The sequence below is a fragment of the Patella vulgata genome, chromosome 3 (assembly GCF_932274485.2).
Source record: "Patella vulgata chromosome 3, xgPatVulg1.2, whole genome shotgun sequence".
In the NCBI taxonomy this organism is placed as follows: domain Eukaryota; kingdom Metazoa; phylum Mollusca; class Gastropoda; family Patellidae; genus Patella; species Patella vulgata.
In genome coordinates, this window is record NC_065881.2 from 45906992 (window position 1) to 45921163 (window position 14172).

Here is a 14172-nt window from a genome sequence, read left to right on the forward strand (position 1 = left end):
CTTTAAATAGAATCAACAACATAGATAATGAAAAAGATGTATGTAATATAGAAAAATAATTTTTAAAAATATATGAACTCTTGATTGTAATCGTCTTATGAGTTCAAAATGCCAAATGGCAACCCGGGGACCTGCTGGGTGGGGTTGGAAGTCATTTTCCACACATAAATGTACAAGTGGAATACCTCAGTAAAATCCAACCACACCTATTATATAATACCAACAGACAGAGCTATAATCCAGAATGCCTTTTTTGTAAAAATTCTCGGAGACATTTCACCCTGAACTAAAATTGTTAAGTACTACGGAATTACTATCTACAGTACCTCCCTAGTTCAGACCCTCTTTGTGCACTATTCACACATGCTTGACATCCACTTCCACCGACAAGTGTCGTCCAATCGTGCTGTTAGGGACTATTTATAAACCATTACAAAGGTGGTACAATTAGGTTAAATAAAGACTAATCATGCCACTGGGATGATGGCCCGCATTTTTACCCTAGCTCTGGTCTAAAGAGGGCTCATTAATTTTAAGGTTGTGTGCTGGCTGGCAGTAGGGCGTCGACGCTGATTCGTGATTGAGAATTTTCAGGATAGTTTAGACACAATGGACTTTCCTGCAAGTACCATGTAAAATATCCATTTAGAACAAAAAATATAGTTTTTACACAGAGAGAGAAATGGTGTTTAATGTCCACTTGATACAAACTGCTTGAATTTTATTTCAATAATTTGCTTGCGCATAGGGGTATTTAGCAGTGGGAGGAAACCAGAGGACCTGGAGAAAACCCACAAGGTTGGACAGGCTACCCTACTCCTTGTCATGTACATTCCGGGAATGGAAACCACGCCAGTTGACTCAATGACAGACCTTATGATACAACAAGCACGTGCTAACCATTCGGCCATCAAAGTAGTCTTTACAGAACATTGGAAATATTACCCAATCAATGGTTACCTTAGGTAATTAATTGTTTGTTATGACACGATGTACGTCTTCTAGAGTATTTTTGTCCAGTTTAAAATTTAACAGTTTTCTCTGTAAGTCTGTTATTGGTTCTTCATATAATTTGCTGCAGATCTGTTAATAAAAGAAAGGATAAGGAAGGTAGGACTTAAGTCTAGTATTAAAATCTGCCCAGGTCAGTCAATGAAGGGCGAAAAACAAGGTTTGTTTGCTGGTGAAGACAAGGGGGCATTTCACACATAACAATACAAATGTCAAAAGCTTCATCTTACCAATGATATTGGCCGAGAGGCCCTTGTTATATAATACTATCTTGTATTTATTACTAGAGTAAAATAATCCACATATTTGTCCCTGACAGCAATATCTGATCTCAGTAAGTAAAATATTTGAAATTATATATTATTAGAAAGTATATATACCTCAAATAAAGGTAATGATTTCTGTGAAGTTTTAGCTTGAGGACCAGAACCTGAAAAAATTCATTCTTTTGAACATGTACTTTTCAAATCACCTTCCATTACATACTGTACTGTATCTATCCAATTAGTCAATAATACATGTATAACATTTTGCTTATACATGTACATACATCTTAAAACTACAATCATGTTAGGTGAGTTTATTTTGGAAAGAAATGTCTTTAATTATTATTATCTGTGATAAGTCTATAGTTCCTAATACCTACATTGGTAAGTGGAATATTCTTTACATTTTAGGAACAGTTAATTGTCTTTGAATATATACTGAAATCCAAAATAAACTATACCAATGTTGAAAAAATATATATGGAAATTCAACATAGAATGAACTTGACATCATCCGATATATTGGTTGTAATTCTTTTTAAATACCAGTTCATTTCCCTTATCGAATTTATAATAGGGTTTATATACTAATAAGGTTTTCTTAGTATAGTTTCTATTGGAAGTTGGTGTAAATGTTTACCTTTTGCTTTAGAGATTACAGGCTCATCACTTTTATCCCAATTATCTGAATTGATTTCCATCCTCTCTGCATCTTCATCATTTAATGATGAAGGTCTATTTAAAGATGATTCTTCCACAATGAAAGTCCTATTTTCCTCAACTTTATTTTGAGATTTCTTAGAATCAGCACTAAAACCTCCTTTTTCTGAAATCAATAATTCACCTTTTTGTTTTGATATAGTCTCTTTATCAACCTTTGTTATAGAAGAATTATTTTCACTATCACTGAGATTAATTTTAGGGTTTTTTGACATTCCTTCATTGTCCATTTCTTGAGAACTTATGACAATAATATCCTGAGAATCGACCACATCATGAACTATATCATCTTTCTCACAATGTTCACTGGAATTATTTTTAAATGAACTGTGATTTCTTAGATTCCTATCTGAACCCGAACCAGTTTTGGACAATATTTTTGAATTTTTATTGCACTTTTTTTCACTACTTACACAAGCTATTTTTTGGGAACTCACTACCTCCCTACAATCCATCTCCTGTGAATTTATAACAATAACTTTATGTGATTCACCTACTTGATTAGAATGTTCTCTACTTTCGACAGATTCTTTTTCTTTCAAACTTGTGTTTGATAAATGTGTTTTATTATTATCATCATATGTCTTTTTGGAATCCGAAAACGATATGTTATCACTTTTGCTAGAGGAATTCTTTGAGAATAAATCTGAATTCGAAATATTAATGAGTTCTTGTGAATCAGTATCACTATACCTATTTTTGTCCATACTGGAGGACAATTTTGATTTCTTAGATAGAGAAGCTCCTTCAGAATCAGACATAGTTCTTTTATTTGATCTTGTGTTAGGCCTTTTAGACACAGACGTTAATTGTTTTAACCTTTGCTCTTCTTCATATTCCACATCAAATATAAGATTTTCATCTGTTTCTTCTATTACGGATCTAGATGATGGGTTCAAACTTTCTGGATCAAGTTCACTGTCCCGTATTGGAGATATTGGAAATTGTGGAATCTTTTTTTTGCTACCAGTTTTATTTTGTGTTGACTGATAAACATCAATTGAATCATCTGCAGTTCTATTTGACCGTTTTGGTTTGGATTTAACAGCTTTGGATCCAAAAAGTCTGGAAGTCTTTGATTGACTGCAACTGACAGAGTTTTTCAGATCATGACAGCGAGACTCAACACTTGTCCCAGATGAATCTATAGAGAAAATGTCAGATTGTTTATTGGGCAGACTTTTAATCCAATAATCTGGTCCAACAGATGTTGTATCACTGGTCTCTTGTATAATAGGTTCCTGATGTTGGCAGGTAAATGGCTGTGTTCCACATATGAGATCATCAGGATGATTTAGTTGTGGTGTGAATGCTTGAGTACCAATGACAGGAGGAGAATCAGGTGGCATTTCTATTTTGATATTTGAACTTGACTGATCATGATCACCAGAACTAAAAGATTCGTCATCTATTACTATACTGACATGAATAATAGAATCTTCCTGAAAGTCTGTCAGTAAATCTAAATATAAAGGTGATTCTTTCTTAATGACTTCTGATTTTGAGGACACATTACTTTTGTTATTCTCAGTATCATTTTCTGACACAAATGCTGCAACTTTTACTGGCAAATCACTATCTTCACTAACAGCATTCTTTTTTGAATTTTTCTCATCTGAGCTTTTTTCAATCACATTTGATTTATTTTTTGCACACTCTCCCCTTTTCAGTTTAGTAGATTTTTTGCTCTGTGTGTTATCACCAGATTCGAGACTGTCTTCAGATGATGATGAACAGGAAAACTCAAGTGCATTAACCTGAACAGAATTGAAATTGTAGTTTTCGATCTGTAATTTAAAAAAATATACATTTTCATATGATTTGATTTCAAATAAATACTTTTTATTGAGATGTAAATATTTTTTTTAAACACTATAAGACAAACACATAGATATTGCAAGCCATCCGTGAATTATTAGAAAAAAATTACACTTTCATATGTCTGTAGTGATAATCTGATAAATGGTTGCTTAAATCATTATTGATTGGTCAAATTGCTGACAAACTATACATACCTCTTGACTGTCTGTTGTTTGAGAAGGATTTTTGTTGGTAGATACACCAGTAATCTTCAAATTTTGTATGCCAGAGGTTGAGGGTTGTTCACTGTCAATAACTATTGCAGACTTGTGTTGTACTTTATTTGATTTACCATGTGACGTAGATATTTCATCTATTAATGTAGGACCAGGAAATGTAACTGGGGGACCAGATGAACCATCACTATTCACATGTGGAGATTCTTCAACTGAATAAAAGTTTTAAAAACAGCATTGATGTTTCCACATAAATTTATGAGAAAGTTAGAATGATTCTTTGCTTTAATATATGTAGGTTCCTTCTTATAATTCTCTCGGATAAATATGCTGTAATTATGTTAAAATTCATACTACCATACTGAAATAATCCTACAATTATATATCAATCTGATATCCATGTTCCACAATAAGATTATAATTTCCAACATTTTTTAAAACCTGCAAGTTGATTTCTCACAGATGTACTGCTCCTGTCAAAAACCTTGTAAATGCACTGCTGATGAAGATTTGAAAACTTAAATCATCTTGCTTGGATTGTTTCGAATTCAGACACTGGTAGTCATTTATCATCAGGTGGAATAAAAAAGTGTCAATTAGTGGTCAGGGGAGATAACCATGTAATGAGTAGTGGAATATTTAAATATTTACCAGAATTACTATTATTCTGTTGTGATAAGTTTTTATTTGTGATATCAATTGGTTCCACTTCTGGGGTATCATTTACTTCACTTTGACTTTGAGTAACTTGTCCCATATCAGCTAATAATGATAACATTGTCTGTGAACCAACCGTACTATCACACGTCATATTCTGACTAGCCTTTGTTTTGTTCATAATAGATTGAAATTCTCTGAAACATATAAATAAATTTTAAAAAACAGGAACCATTTCAACAATACAATCACAAGGGACCCAAGGACATTAATATGGGGTTGATGTCACTTAATAAGAATATGAGTAATCAGAAAAGACATTATCTCATTAACACTTTAGGGTAGTAGCATTTAGTTCTCTGGTTCCCGCTATACGTAAATTATTCATACAAATCTAAATCTGTGACATCTACCAATGTACGCTATACTACTGTCACAAACAGTTGGTTGAAATCTCTTCAGGGATTCTGATAACAAAATAACGGAAGTGGCACAGGAAGGTGTCACTGTACATGTTGTATCCAAGGACCAAGTGAAAGCTGTCTACAACTCCACCTAACTACTTGACAATGGTGTTTTTTTTTCTAAGAATAAAATGTCCAAAAACCAGTAATTGTTATTCCATAAATAGTTTTTGGGTGTTACTGTTCAACTACTAAATGCCTATTAGATAAGATTTAGATCATAAACCATACCTCCATGTTTTCCAGTGTTCTTGTATCTTGATTTGAACACTTGCATTCTGCATGCTGAAATAGATGACAATACATATTTATTTTCACCATAGAAAAGAAGATGCTAACAAGCTGCCAAGCAGCAAAACACCTGCATCATTTGGGGCATAATTCATAATATCTGTGAGTGCAAATCAATAGGAAGTCTTCTCTCACCAATCTACACCACATCCAAAAAGAAGTGATTTTTCGTACAATCAAGGGCCATAATTCAGGAAGTTACAATCCAACATGCATGAATATTAAAAGGAACCAAGATCTTTGGGTTATAAACATGTATTTCAAGTTTCATCAAAATTGGATCAAAATTATGTCCTCTCTCTAGAGGGTCCAAAACCCTGATATACCATATATTTACAATATTTGCGTACGAGGGGCAGCCATTTTGTCCGGCAGTTTTAGTCCGAATTGTACAAAATTCGGACTCAACCATCATAAGGGTGTAACAGTGATATATTCAAACGTTTTTAAAATCGGATAAAAATTGTGACATCTAGAGGGATCACATCCTAAAAACGCGACTTTTCGTACAATCAAGGGCCGTAATTCAGGAAGTTACGATCCAATATGCGCGAATATCGAAAGGAACCAAGATCTTTGGGTTATGTATTTCAAGTTTCATCAAAATCCGATCAAAATTGTGGCCTCTAGAGGATCCACAACCTTGATATACAATATATTTACCTGCAAGAGGCGGCCATTTTGGTCTGATTTCCACGAAATTCGTACTCAGCCATCATAATGGTGTAACAGTGATATATTCGAAAGTTTTTAAATCGGTTAATAATTGTGACCTCTAGAGGGACCACAAGCTAAAAACATAATTCAGGAAGTTACAATCCGATATGCACGAATATCGAAAGCAACCAAGATCTTTGGGTTATAAACATGCATTTCAAGTTTCATCAAAATCGGCACAAAATTGTGACCTCCAGAGGGTCCACAACATTGATATACCATATTTTTACGCTATTTGACTACGAGGCGTGGCCATTTTGTCTGTCAGTTTTGGTTCGATTTTTACGAAATTCGAACTCAACCATCCTTAGGGTATAACGGTGATATATTCAAAAGTTTTTTATATCGGATAAGAATTATGACCGCTATAGGGTCAACAAGCTAAAAACGCGATTTTTCGTACAATCAGGGGCTATAATTCAGGAAGTTTTGATTCGATATGCATCATGACTGACTTACCAAGGGAAAATATCCTTCTTGATATCAAATCCACTCAAAAAATCCCACACTTTAAAGTCCTCAACAATTAACACAAACTCACTTGCCTTCTGAAAAAATATAACTATTAACAAATTAACTTGCATCAATGGCATTTGGTTAACAAATTTCATTAACTGAATTTGATAAACCAGGACACTTTAAAACAGAGAAGCTTAAAGGTCATCATATCTCCAGTTAGCTGTTACCAGTAATTCAAACTGTACCATCTACTTGATAGAATCCTAGTCAAGTGCAGCTCAGTAATAACCATTAATTGTCTTCCAAAGAATTGTGGTTTAATTACCAAGATTTGGGTGTTCATATACCCAAAGTTCACATCCACATGTTCGTATAAATGAAAGTGTAAATAAAATATATATATTCAAGTATATTTCTGTATCGAGTCTAAAAAGTAAAGATTGGTTGCCAGGCAACGAAACATACGGCCACAGCAGCTAAGTCGTCCGAGCAGTCAACAAGAGTTGTAGCATATTTTTTCTATTGTCTGTAATGAAACATTTGAATTTGTTTGGCTTTTAGTTCTGCCCGATGCTAACGTTTAGTATATGAAACATTTAATATCATGAATTTAGCTATTCAAGTATTCAAAATCAATATTCTTATTCAGCCTAAGACCTTAAACTCTGTTTATCAATCTAAAGTAGATCGGATATTAACTTTAGCCTCTCGAGTGTCCACAAGATTTTTCAAAGTGATCAAGGGTCATAACTCTGGCAGTAATTATCGGAAACCCCTGAAAATCAATAGGCTTCTTCATCTTATGACCTTAAACACTGTGTATAAATTCAAAGTCAATCGGATATTAACTTTGACATCTAGAGCGTCCACAAGATGGGCGGGGGTGACGATAATATACGACCACATTTCAATGTGGGAGTATAATAAAAACTTGTTAGATAATAATAACTTTTTGTTTAATATTATCTTGTTAAATATTACTCTAACACTAACCCCTAGGGGTTAAAAAAAAATATCAGTTCAAGTCATTTATTATAACACTGGTGTAAAACAGCAGACGGCAAGAAGGGAATTCTTTTAAGGTTTTTAGAATTAGTTTTAAGACTTAAAATGATTTTTTTTTTATCCATATCTGGCCAAAACGTAAGACAAATAAATGTTGATCGCAGACCTGCTAATTTACGCGAAATTTTAGGAAATTTCAACTGAATAATGATCAAACGAGACTACAAAATTCAACATAGATCCTAGTTAGATCCTGGAAGTGGTTAGTTTTCCCCAATTACCTTTCTTTTGGTGTGTTTTTCTTCAGTTGGCCAGCTCATGCAAAGAATTGAATGCGTTAGAACAGAAGACAAAAACAAAGTGTAACATTTAAAAATAACACTAGTGTTAAAACAGTGTTATAGGTTTTTTTTTTATTATTTTCCACTAAGATAATAAAAATGAAAATAAGACAAATTGTCTGTGATATCACCTTCGGTGGTAGCGGACGTTAAGCACTAAGAACAACAACAAGAACAGTTGATCAACAGCTTTCTATTCTTATACATTATAATTTATAACATTATTTCTAATCTTTCTACCATGCTTTTATGTTCTTCCTTGTGTCTTTTACTGTAATTGTGATTATGTGTGTGATATTTTATCTTGTATGTATATCATTGTTTTAGCTTTGTAAAGTGCCATCGAGCAGCTCTTGGCTGGATTTTAGACACTATATAAGTTAATTATATTATTTTAAAATATTATCATATAAGTAGCACAAATTGTATCTGCTGTCTACAACTTGATGAAAGTACCGTAGCCATTGATAACCTCGATCTGAATAAAGTAATTTGACTGAAATTTTCAATCTATTCAATTTTATTAGGCCCCTATCTATTTTTTTAGCTATTATAGCATAAACTAATGGTCAGCTCCTTCTTCTTCTCTTGCCATACCGGTAAATTGGTAATGCTTCTTAAAGTATTGAGAAGAGATTAGTAAAGTCCTAGATACCAATTCTGTTAGTTAATAAATAATAACTAAAGCATCATTTACCTGGCTAGTATTTGGTTCAAATTTAAGTTTGTGTTTTCTTATCAATATCAGTGCTTTATCCCAAGAAGGCATATCTTCTTCAACACTATTATAAATAAAGAATAAAACGTAAATCAAATTACATTTAAAAAAGAATAATCAAACGACCACTAGTGTAAAGAAATATGAAATGTTGTGGTTATGAGAGCCTTCTGTTTATCAATCTAATTCGAATTACTGGTACTAGACAGTGTACCAAAATTTTGTTTATTTACTCATATTGTTTGGTTGTTTTCCTCACTTCATCTTGATCTAAAGAAAATTCTTTAACTCCTTAACTGTGTAATTAATTTGACGTTAACTACCCCCTATTGCATAATTAATTTGACGAAAAACGTCATATTTGGGCCTATTTTTTCCTGAATACAAATTTGAGTGGTCTTAAACCAAAATAAAACTAACAGTAAATAGAGTTGTCTCCCTTCAATTAGATTCCTCGACCAGGCGTAATAATACGTCTTCCGCATGGTAAGATTGTGTTCGAAGAATAGGTTGGGGAAAATACCTCCAGGTCGTTATATTACGTCCTACACACGGTGAGTGACAGTTGTCCAGGACGTTATATAACGTCCTAAGCAGTTAAGGAGTTAAACACCGTTTTCGGTGATGATCAGATTGTGACTGGTCGACTGCACATCAACCTACAAATCTGTTAAACAGAAAAATCTGCTAAATCGTTTGAAAGGCTTTGATTATCAAAGTATTTGAATTGGTTGTCCAATCAAGGCCAAGGGTATCTTCGCATGCATGCTCAAAATGAGTTTTCACAAGGACGTCAGCTGTCTAGTCGTTCGGATGGGACGAAAAACCGAGATCCGGTGTACACATTGGCGTGCACGTAAAAGATCCCTTGGCAGTTGGAATTCGATATAAGAGTAGGCCGTAGTGCCACAGAATCAAAATAACATCTAATTTTTTATTAGATCGACTATTTATCACAATGGATGAATGAATGAAATGGGGTTCAGAAACATATTACTTTTCTGCTCTAATTGGGCTAATTAAGACAAAAGTGAATGAATTAGAAATATTTATAATTACATATTTTAATATTGGAAAAGGAAAAAACTATAATACAATATAATGCCCTAAGTGCAAAATTCAACCTGAAAGTAAGGGTAAATACAAAGCTGTTAGCTATGTGATCATACCAAGTGGTATCAAGTGTTATGGAAAGAGTCAGCATACTCTCAAATATGCAGGAAACCAATCATAACTTGTTAAAAAATCGCACATTGTTTTATCTTTGAAAAGTAACTTACTCTTGCATCATGCATTTAATAGCATCTCCTAATATAACAGCTTTTATAAAGACTTCTCCATCAGTCACCTCTCTTAGTAGATTTCCTTCACTATCCGGTCCTGATATACACTACAATAAAATACAAACGTTGATTTCATACAAAAATTCTTTTATCTTGTATACAGAAACAAGCAATAATATTACAATACTCCGACATAGCCACTACATACAAGAAAGATAGGTTGTCTGGCAATGAAACATAGCCCTACAGCAGCTAATTTGCACCATTATTGTTGGTAATACATTAAGAGCATTTACAAGAATTGATTTATGGTAACAAGCCATGAAGTAATTATCAAAAATAAAATGAAATAAGGTTTAGCGTCATACTTTTCTGCACCAACAGGGTTCATGAAGTTGGACATACGCCATGTAGTGTGTGATATGATGGAATCTTTGCCTGGACAGCGGTATTTTCAACTACTTATCATCAAATTGCAACTGTCAACCTTGGGTTCTTTTACGTGCACTCCTAACATGAACATACTGTGACTGCCAGAAATGATCAGAAATAAATAAAATTTGATAGGCTTCTAGTTCTTCCTAGAGTGCTAATATTTATTGATTGAGATATCAATAAAGTTCCCAAACCATTTCATTAGTCCATGACACAGTAGTGCAGTAAATCTGTTTTTTATAACTAATTCTACAAATAACTGAGTGTAGGATTTGACTATTTTCAATGGCATAGGCTTTGATATGAAATTAAAATATTTGATGTGAAAATAACATTATGGCTTTAGTATTAGCCTAATTGTATATGAGCCATTTACTGTATAAATAGCAGATCTCAATTCAGTCTTAAGTTAACTATAAACATTTCTAAATCACTTGCTAATAAACTTTGAGTTATCTCTGAACTTAGAAGTCTCAGGGCATTATTTTCATTTTTCATAAAATATTAAAGTTTCCACAGCTTTATCCACACTAAAATGTGCCTAAATTGATTATTTAACATTGAATTAACAAAAAACCCCAAAATATCAATGCTAGCTATTCTCACAAATTGTTTAAGTGGCATTTAGTAACTGTATATTTTGTATATATATATCTTCATTGCACTATGGTTGTCATTCTTTGCTTGATAAAGACGGGAGAACCCTCGTCGAAACGTTGCCGAAATAAACTCTTCAAGTAACTTGTATTCCATATAACTGTGTCATAAGCTATTCTCACAGCTTGGAATAAATCAGATTTAAAAAAGGGCCCATCAAAAGATTTTATCAATGCTTACAGATCGTGCTGGATGTTTACCATACATGTATCTCGTTTATTTATATCATCTGTAGACGATCTAGATCGAATGTTGACAAATCTTTAATTCATACTATATTTGAAAATTAAGAAGGGAATTGAACCATTCAGATTTTACAATTTTCTCAACCCCTCAAATAATTGTGTAATATTGTTGTAATTTATATAGTAAACTCAGCAAGTCTTTGATAATAGTGAAGACATACATTGGAAAAAAAACCCTGTGAATTATGAAATACTAAAACTAAAACAATTTTGTCATGGACCTTATTATAAGTCCATAGTTTCGTCTATGATGTTGACAAATCTTTAATTCATACTATATTTGAAAATTAAGAAGGGAATTGAACCATTCAGATTTTACAATTTTCTCAACCCCTCAAATAATTGTGTAATATTGTTGTAATTTATATAGTAAACTCAGCAAGTCTTTGATAATAGTGAAGACATACATTGGAAAAAAAAACTGTGAATTATGAAATACTAAAACTAAAACAATTTTGTCATGGACCTTATTATAAGTCCATAGTTTCGTCTATGATGAGGTGGTCTCTGGGCTGTTAACATGTTCTCAGATAATTTTTGGAGAAAATTGTGGATGACATAATTTTTTTATTGTGGAAATACTTTATTCTGAAAATGATTTTAAACACCAAAATTTAGAGGTAAGCGTGCTGGATTATTGCTCAGATTTTAAAGTTACAATTTCATATTTTCTAAGAAAGTCAAAACATAATTATTTCTATGTCTTTTGCTCAATAGGTTGTCAACTCACTATTATATTATTATACGATCATAGGTTACCTTTCTCACACTTAAAAATCTTCACACTGGAAATAATAACACAATTACCTCCCTTGTTTTCCTATTCCCCACCATGGAATAGCTATCTTCAAACGTTTGAATTTGAAGTTGAAAATTATATTTTTGCCAATTTCTCAACTGGCAATAGTGAATTATAGGATTAATAGGATTATTCTTTAAAGGCTCAATACCACTCTTGTTGTAACTGAATAATATGTCCCAATCTTTATTCTAGTCAACAAATTGTACTATTTAAGAATATTTCAATTACTTGATGATACAAATTTCATCTTAACACACCTTATTTAAAAATTTTGAAAAATTAAACATAATGGTTTGAAACGTCTAATGTAAACCTTTTAAAATGAAACTTCGATTTAAAAATATTTTCGAACCCTCTGGACAAGTAAAATAGGATGTAATGGATAATTTACACAACAGGTAGGACACTTAAACATTTAGTACCCAGGCCACTTAAAAAAAATATAGTTGGGGATCGTCCTTTTTTTTCAAAAAATGTGGGAGGGAGGGAGGTTTTTTTTGTTTTTTTTTAATGAATATACAGAATAAGCAATATACTTCAGGAATATTAACCTTTTATTTCATGTTAAAACACAACTCATCTGCATGATCGTCATTTGAATTGTTCAGATTAATTATTTAAACTTGAGATATTCCGCCTTGGATTCAATCAGATATAAAGAGATTTATAACTGAACAATTAAATAAATAGGTGGTGCCGACTGGTTTAATGTTGCAGGATATCAAATGTTGCAAAATTTTCAATTCATATCATGTCTTTGGACTGATATTCTTTTTAGACATTCAACTTTCATAATATTGTATTTTGCGAATAGTAAGACCAGAAGAGCCCGACCCCCGCCCCCTCCAAAAAAAAAACACAAAAAAAAAACATTTTGCATAACGACTTATTATCACTAATATTAATAATCGGTTGATATAGTTATTCATGCCCCCCACATGGACATTCCGAAAATCTGTTTTTGCATTTATTCGAGTCCGAAAAAATCTGTTGTTGCATTTATTCGAGAGACTGTTTCATGTAATTCAGAATCGGCGAGACGTATTCCCATCTTAACATATAGTTCCAGGTTGTATATATGTTGTATTCAAAATATTGTATTTGGTGCTGTACGCGTGCAAACAAAAATGTCAGCCATTGTTGCCGTTAACAGGTCGTAATTTGTTTATGTCATTCAGTCCTACGCATTTGAAGAGTATTGGAACACGTGCCAATAATTATATCCGCTTCATTAACTCTTGCAATTAGGAAATTTCGTAGCCTGGCTACATTTTGGAACTTTTACCATTGGTTTTAAACATCGTAAGAAGGTAAATTTTGAAAATATAAAATTCTGGTCGGGTAGAATTTTCTGGGCGGGCGGGGACGATCACCAACTAATTTTTTTTATGTCGCCTTAGATAGAGATATTATTTATTTTCTGGAGCTTTCAAGCCAGCAAGAGTGTTATTGTCTCTTTAACAAGGTAGGACTGTTTATAGATAACATCTATTTTAGGGCTTTATTTTAATACATTTTAAAAATTGTAACTTTAATTTTAATGAAACTTCAAGTAGACCTATCAGTCACTCAGACGGAGTAGTGATCAGATTATTTATTACCGGATATTATCTATCATGGACCATATGATAGATGTATTATAAGAAGGTCCATGATATTATCAATTTATTAAACAAAATTATGGTTTTTATTCTAACATGTTGGTTCTTAGCTAACTGTCTAAATAATAATTACCTCAATTATTTTGACAGCATTAGCTTGTTGATTTTCTCCATTACACTGAATGTATTTCACAAGCCATGGTTTTAGTGGGGTTGCCTTTGTTAATCTAGTGACACGCCTAGAATTAGTTGGCAGTGACATTTGTTTAGAACTTAACTACACCGATTGAAATATTCATCCCCTACATACAATTTTCGTTATAATTTGGCAACAAATTAAGGTAGTGCATGAGAATTCCCGCCCTTGAATACTCTCAAAAATTGTTAATGTAATTTTTATTTATTTCCCTATTCTTAATATTTCCGAAAAAGAGCATATTAAATTCAAGTTTAACATTTATTTT

At 32.6% G+C, this 14172-nt stretch overlaps 1 protein-coding gene across 1 annotated transcript; it reads right to left on the reverse strand.

Moving 5' to 3' along the window:
• Nucleotides 1–120: 120 nt before the first annotated feature.
• LOC126814581 (dentin sialophosphoprotein) lies at nt 121–14052 on the reverse strand. The gene is made up of 10 exons (XM_050539827.2): nt 13842–14052; nt 9966–10075; nt 8665–8749; nt 6622–6710; nt 5386–5439; nt 4685–4887; nt 4013–4245; nt 1918–3784; nt 1392–1441; nt 121–1083 (listed from the first exon to the last, which is right to left on the reverse strand). The coding sequence occupies exons 1-10, from the start codon at nt 13968–13970 to the stop codon at nt 970–972; spliced, it is 2934 nt and encodes a 977-aa protein (XP_050395784.1). The 5' UTR covers nt 13971–14052; the 3' UTR covers nt 121–969.
• Nucleotides 14053–14172: the final 120 nt, after the last annotated feature.

What these genes read in the sequence shown, in the direction of transcription:
- LOC126814581 (XM_050539827.2), bottom strand. Translation starts at nt 13,970, where the DNA reads ATGTCACTGCCAACTAATTCTAGGCGTGTCACTAGATTAACAAAGGCA. An exon ending in ATTAAATGCATGATGCAAGA is followed by an intron (nt 8,750 to 9,965) that starts GTAAGTTACTTT and finishes TATTTATAATAG; the next exon opens with TGTTGAAGAAGATATGCCTT. An exon ending in TGTAATCTCTAAAGCAAAAG is followed by an intron (nt 1,442 to 1,917) that starts GTAAACATTTAC and finishes GAATTTTTTCAG; the next exon opens with GTTCTGGTCCTCAAGCTAAA.